General features: G+C 41.1%; 1 protein-coding gene across 1 annotated transcript; it reads right to left on the reverse strand.

Annotated features, from left to right (window-relative positions):
• Nucleotides 1-989: 989 nt before the first annotated feature.
• Nucleotides 990-9970, reverse strand: PCYB_011140 (hypothetical protein; the record flags this gene model as incomplete). The annotated part of the gene is made up of 4 exons (XM_004220620.1): nucleotides 990-1261; nucleotides 1736-8543; nucleotides 8955-9294; nucleotides 9381-9970. Coding segments are annotated over 4 exons (8010 nt in total), but the record flags the coding sequence as incomplete, so codon positions are not given.
• Nucleotides 9971-12216: the final 2246 nt, after the last annotated feature.

Consider the following 12216-nt stretch of genomic DNA (forward strand, 5'->3'; position numbering starts at 1 on the left):
ATAAAAAAAAAAACACCAAAAAAAAAAAAAAAAAAAAAATTATACTTACATTTATGTTTATATATTACTTGGATGCGCGAACATTAAAATGGCTTCAAACATGATTGCAAAAAAGTATTCACTTGGTTTTGTACGCTTTGATGAGCTGGTTATGCGGAGTTGGCGAATGGGCAAAGCGTACCTGTTCGTTCCAGCGACGGAGGAGGGAAAACATGTTGGTGATGATTTGTGATGACTTGCGGCTATCACGGCGTCGTGACGATCCGCGCAACAACAGAACGATCTACCAAATTGCCGGTACCAAATGGCTTGGCGCCATTTAAAAAAAAAAAGTGCATACGTGCATATACAAAAAAAAAAAAAAAGGAATACACCTGTGTTTGCGTATGCTCTGATGTATATGTTTTCCAAACAAAATACTTATTTAAAATTATTTAAAAAAAAAACCTTTTTACGTGCTTTCCACATTTTTGTAAAGCGTTTCATCAAGTAAGGGTGCGTGCAAAAAAGGGCCATCGTGGGTATCCAACTGGGTATCTAATGGGCGCCAATTGGGCGCAAAAACGTGCACAGCGAATCTGCAATAAAGGGGTGCTTCTGGAAGAATACTGCTAGCCAAAACATGTTGGCATGTGCAGGTCCCCCTTGCGCACTCCCTCCCAAGTCGATCCACGCATGAGCATACGTAACCGTGAAAAAACGATATCACCCCATCACTCGCATTTTTTGCGCACCCTTTTGCCCACCCTTTTGTGGAAGAGTGGTATTTTCCGCGTCGGTGGGAAAAGTTTGGCCCTTGGGGTGGCACTCCACAAAAGGGCGAAGCCCAGAAATGGGAGCTCCACATATATATGTACATATGAATATATGTTCATAAGAATATATGCACATATGTATATATGCATGTATGTATATATGCATGTATGTTGTGGCCCCCTCCTCTGTGCACAACCAGGAGAACTCCCCCGCCGTCACCCGTACTTGCTGACGTACTCCTGCCACAAGAAACTTATCACCTTCTGTACGAAATGGCTTTTGTTTTCGGGGAAGAAGTACTCCGAACTGTTTAAAACGATCCCCTTTGGGAAGGTCATGAAAAAGAAACTTAAGTTTTTAAAAAAGGTCTGCAGCAGGGCGAACTGCCTGGCGAGCTTATCTGTCAGTTTCTTTCTGCGAACTTGATTGTTACCTCCGCCGGAGGTGGTGGCTCTTCCCTCAAACAACGCCTCCCGAACATCCTCGCCGATAAACCCCATGTGGACTATGTACAGTTCGTAATTATTAACGGAATAATATTTGCTACTCAAATAGTTCAGCAACGTGCTATCGTACAGTAAAATTTTTTTTTTCTTCCGTTGCTTTTCCATAAATGAAGTTTTTTCCATGTCGTTGCTCTTCCCACCATTGTTGTGGTTATTGTTGTGGTTGAGGTTAGGGTTATGCTTATGGCTATCGTTCTCGTCATCGTAATCGTCCTCGTCATCATCTGATAGGTCTGAAAATGGGGGCGTATCATCAGCGTGCCGATTTTTGCCACCCTTGGAGTCATCCACGTTCTCCTCATCACTCTCCGACTCCTTCGCGCCGTCCCTCTTCTTCCCATCCCGGGTAGCCCTCTCACCAAACAGTTCGTTATAACTACTCGTTAAGATATTCTTATTCAAATTCAGTTCAAAAAAGGTAAACACATCTTTCATACATAGAGGGACACTCAAATATTTGGTAAAAATTTCACGCTCCCCCGAAATGAAGGCATTATCTTCCGCGTTGGAGTTAAAAAAGGTCACGTTCATATAGGAGTTATCGACAAAGTCTTGGGTATATCCCCCCATGGCAATGTCATCCGCGTCATTTCCACCCCTGCGTATATTTCCCGACCTAATAAACAAATTTTGTTCTTCTTTTTTGCAAAAAAGGGAAATCAATTTGTTGTAGCTTCCACGCAACTTGGTTCTTTGATCATTATTTTTTATCATGTAAAATATTCCCAATTTTTTTAAAAAGAACAAATCTTTTTTTAAAAATAATTCTTGTAACAGGTTGTTGTCTTCCGTCCCCTGTGTGTGCGTGCTTTTTCGAAACGAATTTCTCATTTTCGTCCTTACGAATTCTTCCTCGATGATGAAAAGAATTTTTGCAAGTTCGACATCCTTCGGGGGGGTACTTCCCCCGTTGATGCTGCTGCTAACAGGGATGCGGTTACTGTTGTGACTATTCTCAGAGAGGTCACCATATGAACACAATTTGCTAGAATCCAACCCGCTATTGTCCAACCCGCTATGCTCACTGGGTAGTTCCTCCCGCTTCGCCACGCCACCGAAAAACGGAAAGGGCACACCCTCCCCCTCAGCTAAAAACTCCCCCAATAAGCCGCTCAACTCGCTGAGAGGGCCAAAATTGTACATAAAATTATTCAAGAGGAAGGAACTGTTTTTACACTTCATGCAAAACAGAACAAAGGAAGTGACCACAACGTAGAGGTAATCCCTGTTAACCTGAGACACACTGCACATTTGCAGCAAGCCGTCTAGGATCTTCTGCTTCTCTCCGAAGTGACTATATATGTACGCTAAAGAGATGCACTCTTTTACCCAAAAAAGGTGGTGAAAAAAGTGGAAGAGTTTCTCATCATCTAATGTTAATGAGATCGTTCTTTCCCCATTTCGGAGTTTCTCCTGGGCACAGTAGAAGTCCTGTAACCTTTCCTTAAATGTAAAGTGACCCTTCGGCTCATAAAACAGGATTTTATTTTTAATCAAATTTAACCTTTTAAAGGATGCCCTCAATTTTAGCATGACGTACCCTTGAATGAGGACGGGGAAATTTTTCAAAAGTTCGTCCACGTTTATTTCGTCGTCCAGCTTTTCTTTAATAATTATTTTACACAGGTGGGCAAGGAAATCGGCTATGCATAGCATGACGTTGAAGGGAATGTCCACGTAAGGGACGTTCTTGGAACAGTTGGCACTGGTTTGTCTTCCCCCCGGTGTGCCTCTCACCAATGAGTCTTCGCAACGAAGTCGGTCTTTCCATTTCTCACAATTTGGCGAGTTATCGACATTTTCTGCACCCCCCCCTTTGGGAATTCCCCCCGTGCGGTAGTATTCATCCGTGCGCAGATATACAGAGTAGTGACTATAGTAGTTATCCCTGAAGCGAGCCAACACAGTCTCGTTAAAAACGGTGACGAATGCGAATTTGATGTAGGAGCCCAAGTCATAGTAACTCTTCGCCGAGTCCATTTCTACTTTCCCACTTCTCCTCGTACTTTTGTATATTCTTTTCAGCAAAATGTTAAGTATCGAAATGGCGTAGATCCACAAAGACGAGTCCTCATGAAACAACTTCGCACCTTTTAAAACATTCAAAAACACAAACTTTATTTCTTCTTTTTTTATTCGCTTAAAATTGGTAATACACTTAACAAACATATACTTTTCATAAATGCTAAACCCCTCGAAGTAGTTGCTGAAGTTGCAAAAGATGTGGCCATATGAATTGTTGAAGCAGCTAAAACGGGAGAAGTATTCAAATACGCTGATTCGACATTCGTACAAGATGTGCACCCTTCTTATAAACTCCTCATAAACTGCGTAATACTTTTTCATGTTCTCACTTATATTTTGCGTGATCTTTTCAATCATCACTTGGAGGAGAATGTAAAAGATTTTTATCAGTTTGGTTACATAGGAGTATATGTTGAGTACGGCGTCCTTTATGTGGACGTCCAACTTTACATAATTTATGAGCTTCATCGTTTTTAGGAAGCTTCCCAAATGGTCAAAGAGTTCGGTTCTGAACACGTGTAGGGACTTCACATCTTCCCCCTCCATATGGAATAACATATTCAACTTAACTTGTTCATACTCTTTATCTTTCTTAAAAGAGTTTGCGTCAATGTCGAGGAAGTTCCCCACTTTTAAAAACCCCTTTATGTAATTTTCAACCCTCAGCAAATTCGAATAGACGTGGTAGAGCATATTTTTTTTCTCTAAATTTTCTACCCTAATCAGGGATTTATTTATCTCTTCATAATATTTATAACAGAACAAATAAATCAGTGTCAAAATCGTGCTGTGGTCATTCACTATAATGTCACTATTCAGTTTGTAATTATCATTTTGATAAAGGAACAAACTATGGTCCTGTTTTGCACAAGTGCTGGTTTCTTGTCCCAAACCACCAGTTCTTACAATTTTCCGTCTCAATATGGAACTACTCCCACCATGCAACGTTTCACCTTCGTCCTCCGATTCCGTGCATGCCAATATGTTATTCGTTGCACTTACGCATTTTTTAATTTCGAAATCTTTTTTTATAAATCTGTTCATAAACAAAATGATCATATTGGAACACTCGTTCGAATCGAAGTAATCGGCCGAAATGCACTCCACGCCGAGGCTTCTTATCCCAATCAAATTGCAATATGAAATGAGACTCACGTTTTTATCATCCAGTTCTTCAAAGTAGTGTACAATGATTTCGTGCATCCTATGCGATAGGAATTGCATCGTTTCTTTGAGACCCTCACTTTGGTTTGTGCCACCCCCAGCTCCCTTGACGTCTAAATCGTTACTTGTGTTCCCCCCCAAGGGCCTCTCTTCGCATACAAAGCAGTCAAAATTTTTCTTGTAATAAAAAGTTAAGACGCGGTAGAGGGAGCAGAGACCATAGACGACGTACTTCGAATCGTACACGAGGCCGCTCCCCAGATTCATCACAACCATTTTGACGGTGCTCATCATTTCGTACACGTCGATCACTTTTTTTATGTAAAGGTACATCATAACATTCGCGAGCGGAACAATCGAGTTGTCGACTCTTCTCTGTAGCGACTTTACCAGGGAGTCGTAAAATCCTTTCATCGTCTCGTCGAACGTGTGGCTATTGTAGTGCTTGTACAGGTAGAAGCAGAGGTTCCCGAGGGAGAGGAAAAAGTGCAGGTTCTCATCATCGTCCCGTGGTTCCATTCCCTCAGCGTTCCGTTGCGCATTGTCCCTTACAAGGTCACTGTCACTATTTTTGTCTCCCCCCGCGTGATATGCCAAGTTGATCCCGTCTCCAATGACCAAGTCACTTCTGTGTAGAGCCAGAATCGTCGAAATTTCCGCGCCGCTCAAATTGGTGTAGTAGCAGCACGAACTCAGGCACAGCAAGAGAATATTCCTCACTTTGCGGTTAGCCACTTCATCCAGCAGGTTCGTAAGAAATACATAAAAGTTTGGAATCTGAGAAACGTTCGTGTGAATATAATTTAGGCAAAGAAAAATCAAAACAACTTCGTTCTTGTTTCCCTGCAACTTGTTATCGTTGTCTTTAATATACGAGTCAATTCTCTCATAAAAGAAGTTTAAAATCTCGTTAATGTCGTTGTTGTGCTTGCACAGGATACTCAATACGGGGTAAAACACATACACGTTCAGGTTATCCTCATTTATGATTCCCTTTATTTCTTCGTACATCCTGTTGCACATAATCTCGTATGTGACTCTTTTCTTGGCTGCTTCCGGAGGGGTTGCACCCCCCTTCGATTTTTCAATAGACCTGTCCGGTTTTGGGTTCTCCTCTTCAGCTGCTTTCCCCTGTACGTGCAAAATGAACTCCTCCCCAGCGTCAAACTTCCTTCGCATCTTTTCGAAGAAGCAATTCACCACGTAAAAAAAGAAAGAAACGTAGTGAACGTGAAAAAAGGGCAAGTTCTTCAAAATGGAAATAATCTCCCCGAGATGTTGAAACTTATCGGTAAGTAGTAACTTCACATAATAATTAAAATTAGAAATCTTATCATTTTTAATGTTCGAGCTGAAAAGTTTGTAGAGGGCCCTCACCAGGTGGTTGCTATTGCTGTTATTCTCATTCCTCAGGTTGTACAAGGACAGGTTATTCATTTCGTCCTTCAAAATAGCCTTCTGTATGTTCTCATAAATGTTTTGGTGTGACCCACTTTTCAGAAATGATTCATGTACGAAGTTCTTGTCGAAGAACAGACTCAGCAGATTCTTTTTCTCTTGCACATTTAGTTCGCACACCCCAATGTTTCTACTATACATTGCACTGCTGCTGTTGCTAATTGTATGGGTTATATACTGGGTCTCATCACCTGGTCCACCTTCCCCTGGTTCGAAGAAAATCCCACTGCCATTGACACTACCCTCTTGTGCATTCACATCAAAATGTTGGTAGTACATTGGATAAACCACCGAAATGACGTTAACAATCTCGGCCAGGATGCTCTCATTGTTCATGCTCAGTAATTTGTAAAAGTCTTTAAAAATGTATTTCAGCTTTGTATGGTACAGAATATCATACTGCTCGGCACACAGCTTCTCCTTGTCATAAATCATGTGCATGATGTAGTACCTCGTGAAGGAAATGACGGAGCAAATGATGTCTCCCCCGCCGTTCCCTCCGCTGTTCCCTCCGCTGTTCCCTCCACTACCTACTGCGCTCTTTAAAAAGTTCTTCTTCAGCAAATTATAAATAATTTCAAACTCTATGTACTTCTTCATCGAGAGGATCACCAAAATTAGTATGCTCATTTTGATAATGCCATTTTGAAGCTTGCCAACATAACCCTGGTGCGAAGTCCCACTTTTGTATTTTTTAAAAAAGGAGTTTATCATCTTTATGATACTACTGATATAATTGCTAACGTTGTAAAATCTGCACAGCTTCAACAGTATGAGCACATTTTTTAAGTCAAAAAGTACGCCCACATTTTCCTTCGTCATGTAGCCGATGGTGTTCCCGTTGTTAGTACTATCGTGGTGATGTGGTTCATTTAGAGGGGGATTCCCCCCTTTGCTGCTCTTCCGGATGATGTGTTTCCTATCCACACCCACGTCATCCTTCCCAGTGTGGCCTGCCAACTCGAAGGTACCCTCCACATACTTGAAATATTTGCTGATTATATTTTCGTTCACGTCCACTAATTTGTCGTAGCAGTGTAGGAGATACAACTTGTTGAACAGAATTTGGTCGGAAAGGTTCCCCTCCGTTTTATGGTAGTAGCATCCTCTCCTTTCCCCTCCCTCGCTTGCATCCGATTCTATCCCATCATCAGTGGGGCGAGCTAACCTATCAGCGGGGTACACTGACAAGTCTTCCTTCCCCTCCGTTTGGCCACTCCCACTGTTCAGCAAAATACAAATGCAGTTATAGACAACTGGAATGTTCCTATCGCTGCATCCGATTTTGGTCAGCACGTGCAGAATTAGGCTCCTCAACACAAACGCATGCCGGCGCGCATCTCCCTGGTGTGCAGATTCCCCAGCGGGAGAAGAGCCCCTCATTTTGAAGCTCTCCCCCTGTATTGCACAGCTCGAGAAAGACATTTTATATACAAAAAGCAAAGAAGGAATAAACCTCAACAAGTCAGACGAATTTATTAAACAGTAATATGACATAAATTTAAAAACGTAAAATAAATTGCACTCGAATAAAGACAATATCAATAAATTGATGTAAACAAAATTCACTTTCGATATATTTTCACTTTTCAAATTTTCAAATGTGTTAATACACAATTTTGTGTTCATTTGGGAGAGCACAAGCAATTCTCGGTTTTTGCGTACCACGTCTATGCATCGAAATTTGTGCTGATCCTTTTCGCATAGTTGGAAGAAGCGCATCAGATAAATCAGATCGATGTAGACAAATATTTCGTGTAGATAAAATAAAATATTATTTACACAAAGGACTTCCAAAACGTCTTCTTTTGTTAAATTGTTTGCTTCACTCGTTAGGTAGTTCACCTCCTCCATTATGTTTTCCATTATACTGAGGTGGTTTCTCCCACTCCACTTGGTTCTGTGGAACACTGTTGAAAAATTTCCTCCGTGAATACTATCATCCAACCCGTGGGCCATCTCCATATCCCTCCTCCTTAAGTAGCTCAAAAAAGAGTTATTATAATTTGTGAAGAACGTAACCCACTTACTTTTTAGCCTCCTCGAGGTGTCCATAATTCTTCGATTGACCCCGTTCGAATTTTCTTCGTTCTTCTGGTTAAGGTTGTACTCAAGGTGAATAGGAATTGTTAAACATAGAAGCAACGGCGAGATGTTAAATTGGAAAAGGTTCATCTCGTGGGGGTTCCACTTGGAGCGGAGTGAACTGTTATCCCCCAGGACACTTCCCTCCACTTTGTTCATATTAGTATAGGCTTCTCTTTCACCTCGCCTTGATTTTGTTACCCCTTCCGTTTCAGAGCAGAATGGATCCCTATCATCTGCATCGCCAACCGAGTTGTGCTCTTCACATGCCACATGGGCGTCCTCATTATCCCTCTCCTTTGTAGTGCCTTTACCTAGTATATTGGGTAGCGCATCACTCCCCCTGAAGAATACCCCATTTGGGTAATAAATCTCAAGCAGTATATCTAAACATTCCAAAATGTACATCACTGCTTCATTCTTGTCAATGTTTAAATTGTGAAACACCAGAATGAGAAAAAATAGGATCGTTTTTAACACGTGATAAAATCTGTCCTTCAAGGAATGCACATTTCGTCTTAGCAATTGTAGAAACCTCTGCAACGGTTCCTGCACGCACCCGTTAAGGTAACTTATGTCGTATATTTTGAGGGCAAATATGAGGAGAAACAAGACCAGGTGTTTCTTCCTTTCTTCGGCGGCTCTTTCGGCGAGTTCGTGGGTGTTCGGCTGGGCTTCGTCAGGTAGTTCATCACTGGAGGTTTCATCGTTGGGTCCCGCACCATCCGCTTCTTCTCCGTTTTTCTCTTCACCGTTTTTCTCTTCACCGTTTTTCTCTTCACCGTCTTTTTCTTCACCGTCTGATTCTTCACCGTCTGATTCTTCACCGTCTGTTTCTGCATCGCCCGTTTCTTCATCGTCCTCCCCCTCCAAACGCAGCTTCTCACAAACGATACCCATGCAGAGCTCCAGGTTGTACGCGTTATACACATTGCGCAGATTCAGTATGCACAGCGCCACGACGTACGTGTGCAGGACCTGGTTTCTCCGCACCATTTCATTATTCAGCAGTATGTGATACACGGTGCCTATTTCAAATTCATCGCAGTAGGCAATAATTTCTTTAAACATATTCACAACGCGTGCGCACAGTTCGGCTTCATTTCTGTGAGCATTTTTAAAGCTGACATTTTCTACATTCTTCAAAAAAATATAAAACACATTTTTGACAAAACTTTTATCAATGGTAATTAGTTTTTTTAAAATGTTCACCAAGTTGATGTTCTTATCGTCCACGTCGTGGCTTTCATCCTTCACTTTCTGCTCTTTGGAATGCATCAGGTAGCTTTTTTGAATATCACTATGACTATGAAGAAAGTTTTTTTTTTTTCTTCTTCTTCCATATCATTGGGATCGCCATTCTGCTCATGTAGGCCTCTCACAAACAGGGTGAAGATCGTTTCGATCAGGATGTTCACCAAATCGTCATTGCAAATTAGGTGTTTGGAATAATTCCCGCTCTGTGGAGTAAACCCATTTTTGCTGCTCTTAATTTGAAAATCTACGTAAATTTTATCAACTAAATAATTTATATGCACACATCCCTTGAGCACACTGTTGCAGATGAACTGAAAAATAATTTTTTTGGCATTTACAAATTCGCGACTAAAAGTACACAGATTTTTTTTTCTCAAGGCAAAATAGTAAGCATCTTCTTCATTCACCTTTTCGATGTTTTTATTCTTCACGCATATTTTATACTGTTTGCTAAATTTCGATTTATTTTTTCTTTCGGCGTTTAAATGTAACTCCTTGTTCCTTTTCAAAAGGTTATAATTAAACAAAAAATTTTCATTGTAAGAGTAATTATTTTCCTCTAAAAATATGTCAATAAGTTGTATCACTACGTGACTGTCTTGTCTTTTTCCTTCATTCTGATAAATTGCATTTAAATTTTCCAGAAGGATATTTTCATTTTGCGTGTACTTTACGCTTTCTACAATTTTGGCGTGTCTCTTTTGCTCCTTTTCGTTCATATTTGCATGTGGTCCTCTCGTTGCAGCGAAATGGGGTTTGCGCTGTTGAGGAGAATATGTCTGTCCTTCTGCCGCCCTGCTGCTGCCCAGTTGCCGTTCGAAGCACCGCTCACGAGGCGACTATCCTTACTTTAGCAGAAATGCGTTACGCGTGAAGAAATGACCTTTTCTTGGTAGTGGCTCTTCTTTTCGTTCCACCCGGACCGTTTCAACGCCGCAGCGGGGGGGTAGGAGGGATATCCACTCTGCTATAGTACACGTATGCGTACAGCACATAGGTGCATGTAGGCCTATTCGTGTATAAGCGTTTATGTATATGCCCCGCGCGCATGATAGCTCTTCAATTTTGTTATCATAAAATTCCCATTTTTGTAACTAAAAAAAGAAAAAAAAAAAAAAAAGCATTTCCTATACATCCATGTGGCGGGTTGCTCTTGCGGAGGGATATATATTCCCTGCATTTATTATTTTTTTTTTCCTTTTGCCATTTCTTCCTTCATCTAGTCGTGCATATTGCGCCAAATAGGGAGTATCTTTTATTGGGAATTTTTTTCTCTCTTTTATATGCTCAAAATTTTGCGCTTACTTGACAGATGGAGGGATACCTACCACATGGCACAGTGCTCCCACTCAAGGGCATTTTCAGTGAAGCTTTAATTTATCCGCCTTCACTTTTGCACTCGTTGGGGCGCAACTCACGTGGAAGAGGCACATATATGGCTGTGCATAATGTAGCACCATGACACCGTTGTGTGATTACCTAAATGTACAACAACAAAAAAAAAAAAAAAAAAAAAAAGGCCCCTCTATCTTGCAAATTTATGTAAATGCAAATTGTTCAAAGTTGTAAAAGTGCCTCTTCCTACCGCTTACTAGAGGATCTGTTCACCCCCCACACGTAGCTGCCATTTCTTGCAGTTGTTAAAAGGGCCAGTAAAAGGATACGAATGTTTGGTCGCACGTTTGGTCCGTTTTTCTCTTTTATGTTCACACTTATTTGCGTGTAAAGGATTCTTTCTACAATTTGGCCAAATGGCCCTGATCAAAGTTGATATTACCTCCTTTACTTTTAGAACAGTTTTTACCCACTCGGAGGTCACCCTTCAGCCCATTTGACAATTTCTCCATAACTTTCTGCGCAGCTACGATTGCATATCTGTGTACATGCACAGATGCGTAGATTTTCGTTCGTGAGAAGGTAGAACCTCCTTCATGAACACAGCAGTTCCAAAGCAAAGGTATGTGTGGGGGGGTGGGGGAGCGAATATAGAACTGCAGTCCATTTCATTTTCTCCAATCAGCACAGCGAACAAAGGTGTACAAGGAAACTCCTTTCGCGAGGCACAGAACGTTTTCTATGAGAAATCCACGATTTAGCGCGATCTACCCGTTTTTAAATGCCAAGCAGGAGTCCACACAGTATGTATCTGTTGTGCGGGCGTATTTCTGCTGACATGTGTGAATGCACTCATGCCCCAGTGAAGGCTCCTATTTGTGTATACCTCAAAAGTGGCACACATAAAAGGCGCTATACAACTATGCCATAGAATTTGACAATTTCCCCAGAAAAAAAAAAGGTTAAGAAATTTGTGTAAAAAAAAATTTTAATGGTGCATGTAACAAAGTGTCACATTTGAGGGGGCACAGAAAGTGGGTGTATGCTTGGGGGGAAGATAAATTACGACCTCGGAAGGCACTTCCACTTGCCCTCATTTTGTATTCTGCTCGCATGAGGTAGCATTAAAAAAAAAAAGAAAAAATTCAGCGTACGTTTGGCATATGTGCAGTTACACATATGTACAAATGCTTACGCTTCCTCGCGCATTGCCTTTTTAAAAAATAATAGGTTTGTTTTTGCTGAAATGGCGAAGCGTTGTCATTTCTGAGGCGTCTCCCAAACCGGGCAATGCTTCGTTTGGCCGCGAAAACAAAAAAGGGCAGAACAAAAAGGAAGAACAGCGGACGAATAGCGGAAGAACAATGGGAGGTTGCAACGGCACGTTCCTCTGCTTCCCCTTCGCAAATACACATTTACGCGAAGGGATACACGGAGCTTTTTCAAAATACACACCTCTGTTCCGCACACAGAATTAACTTAAAAAAAAAATATACATATACCATATCGTTGTTTGTTAATTGTCGAATAGAACAAATTTCCCACTTATTGTCCTTATTCTTTTTTTTTTTTTCCCCATTTTTTATGTACAAAAATGAAAAAAAAAAAAAAAATTCCACCTTGTAACCAT

The sequence above is a fragment of the Plasmodium cynomolgi genome, chromosome 1, assembly GCF_000321355.1.
Source record: "Plasmodium cynomolgi strain B DNA, chromosome 1, whole genome shotgun sequence".
Classification (NCBI taxonomy): Eukaryota; Apicomplexa; class Aconoidasida; order Haemosporida; family Plasmodiidae; genus Plasmodium; species Plasmodium cynomolgi.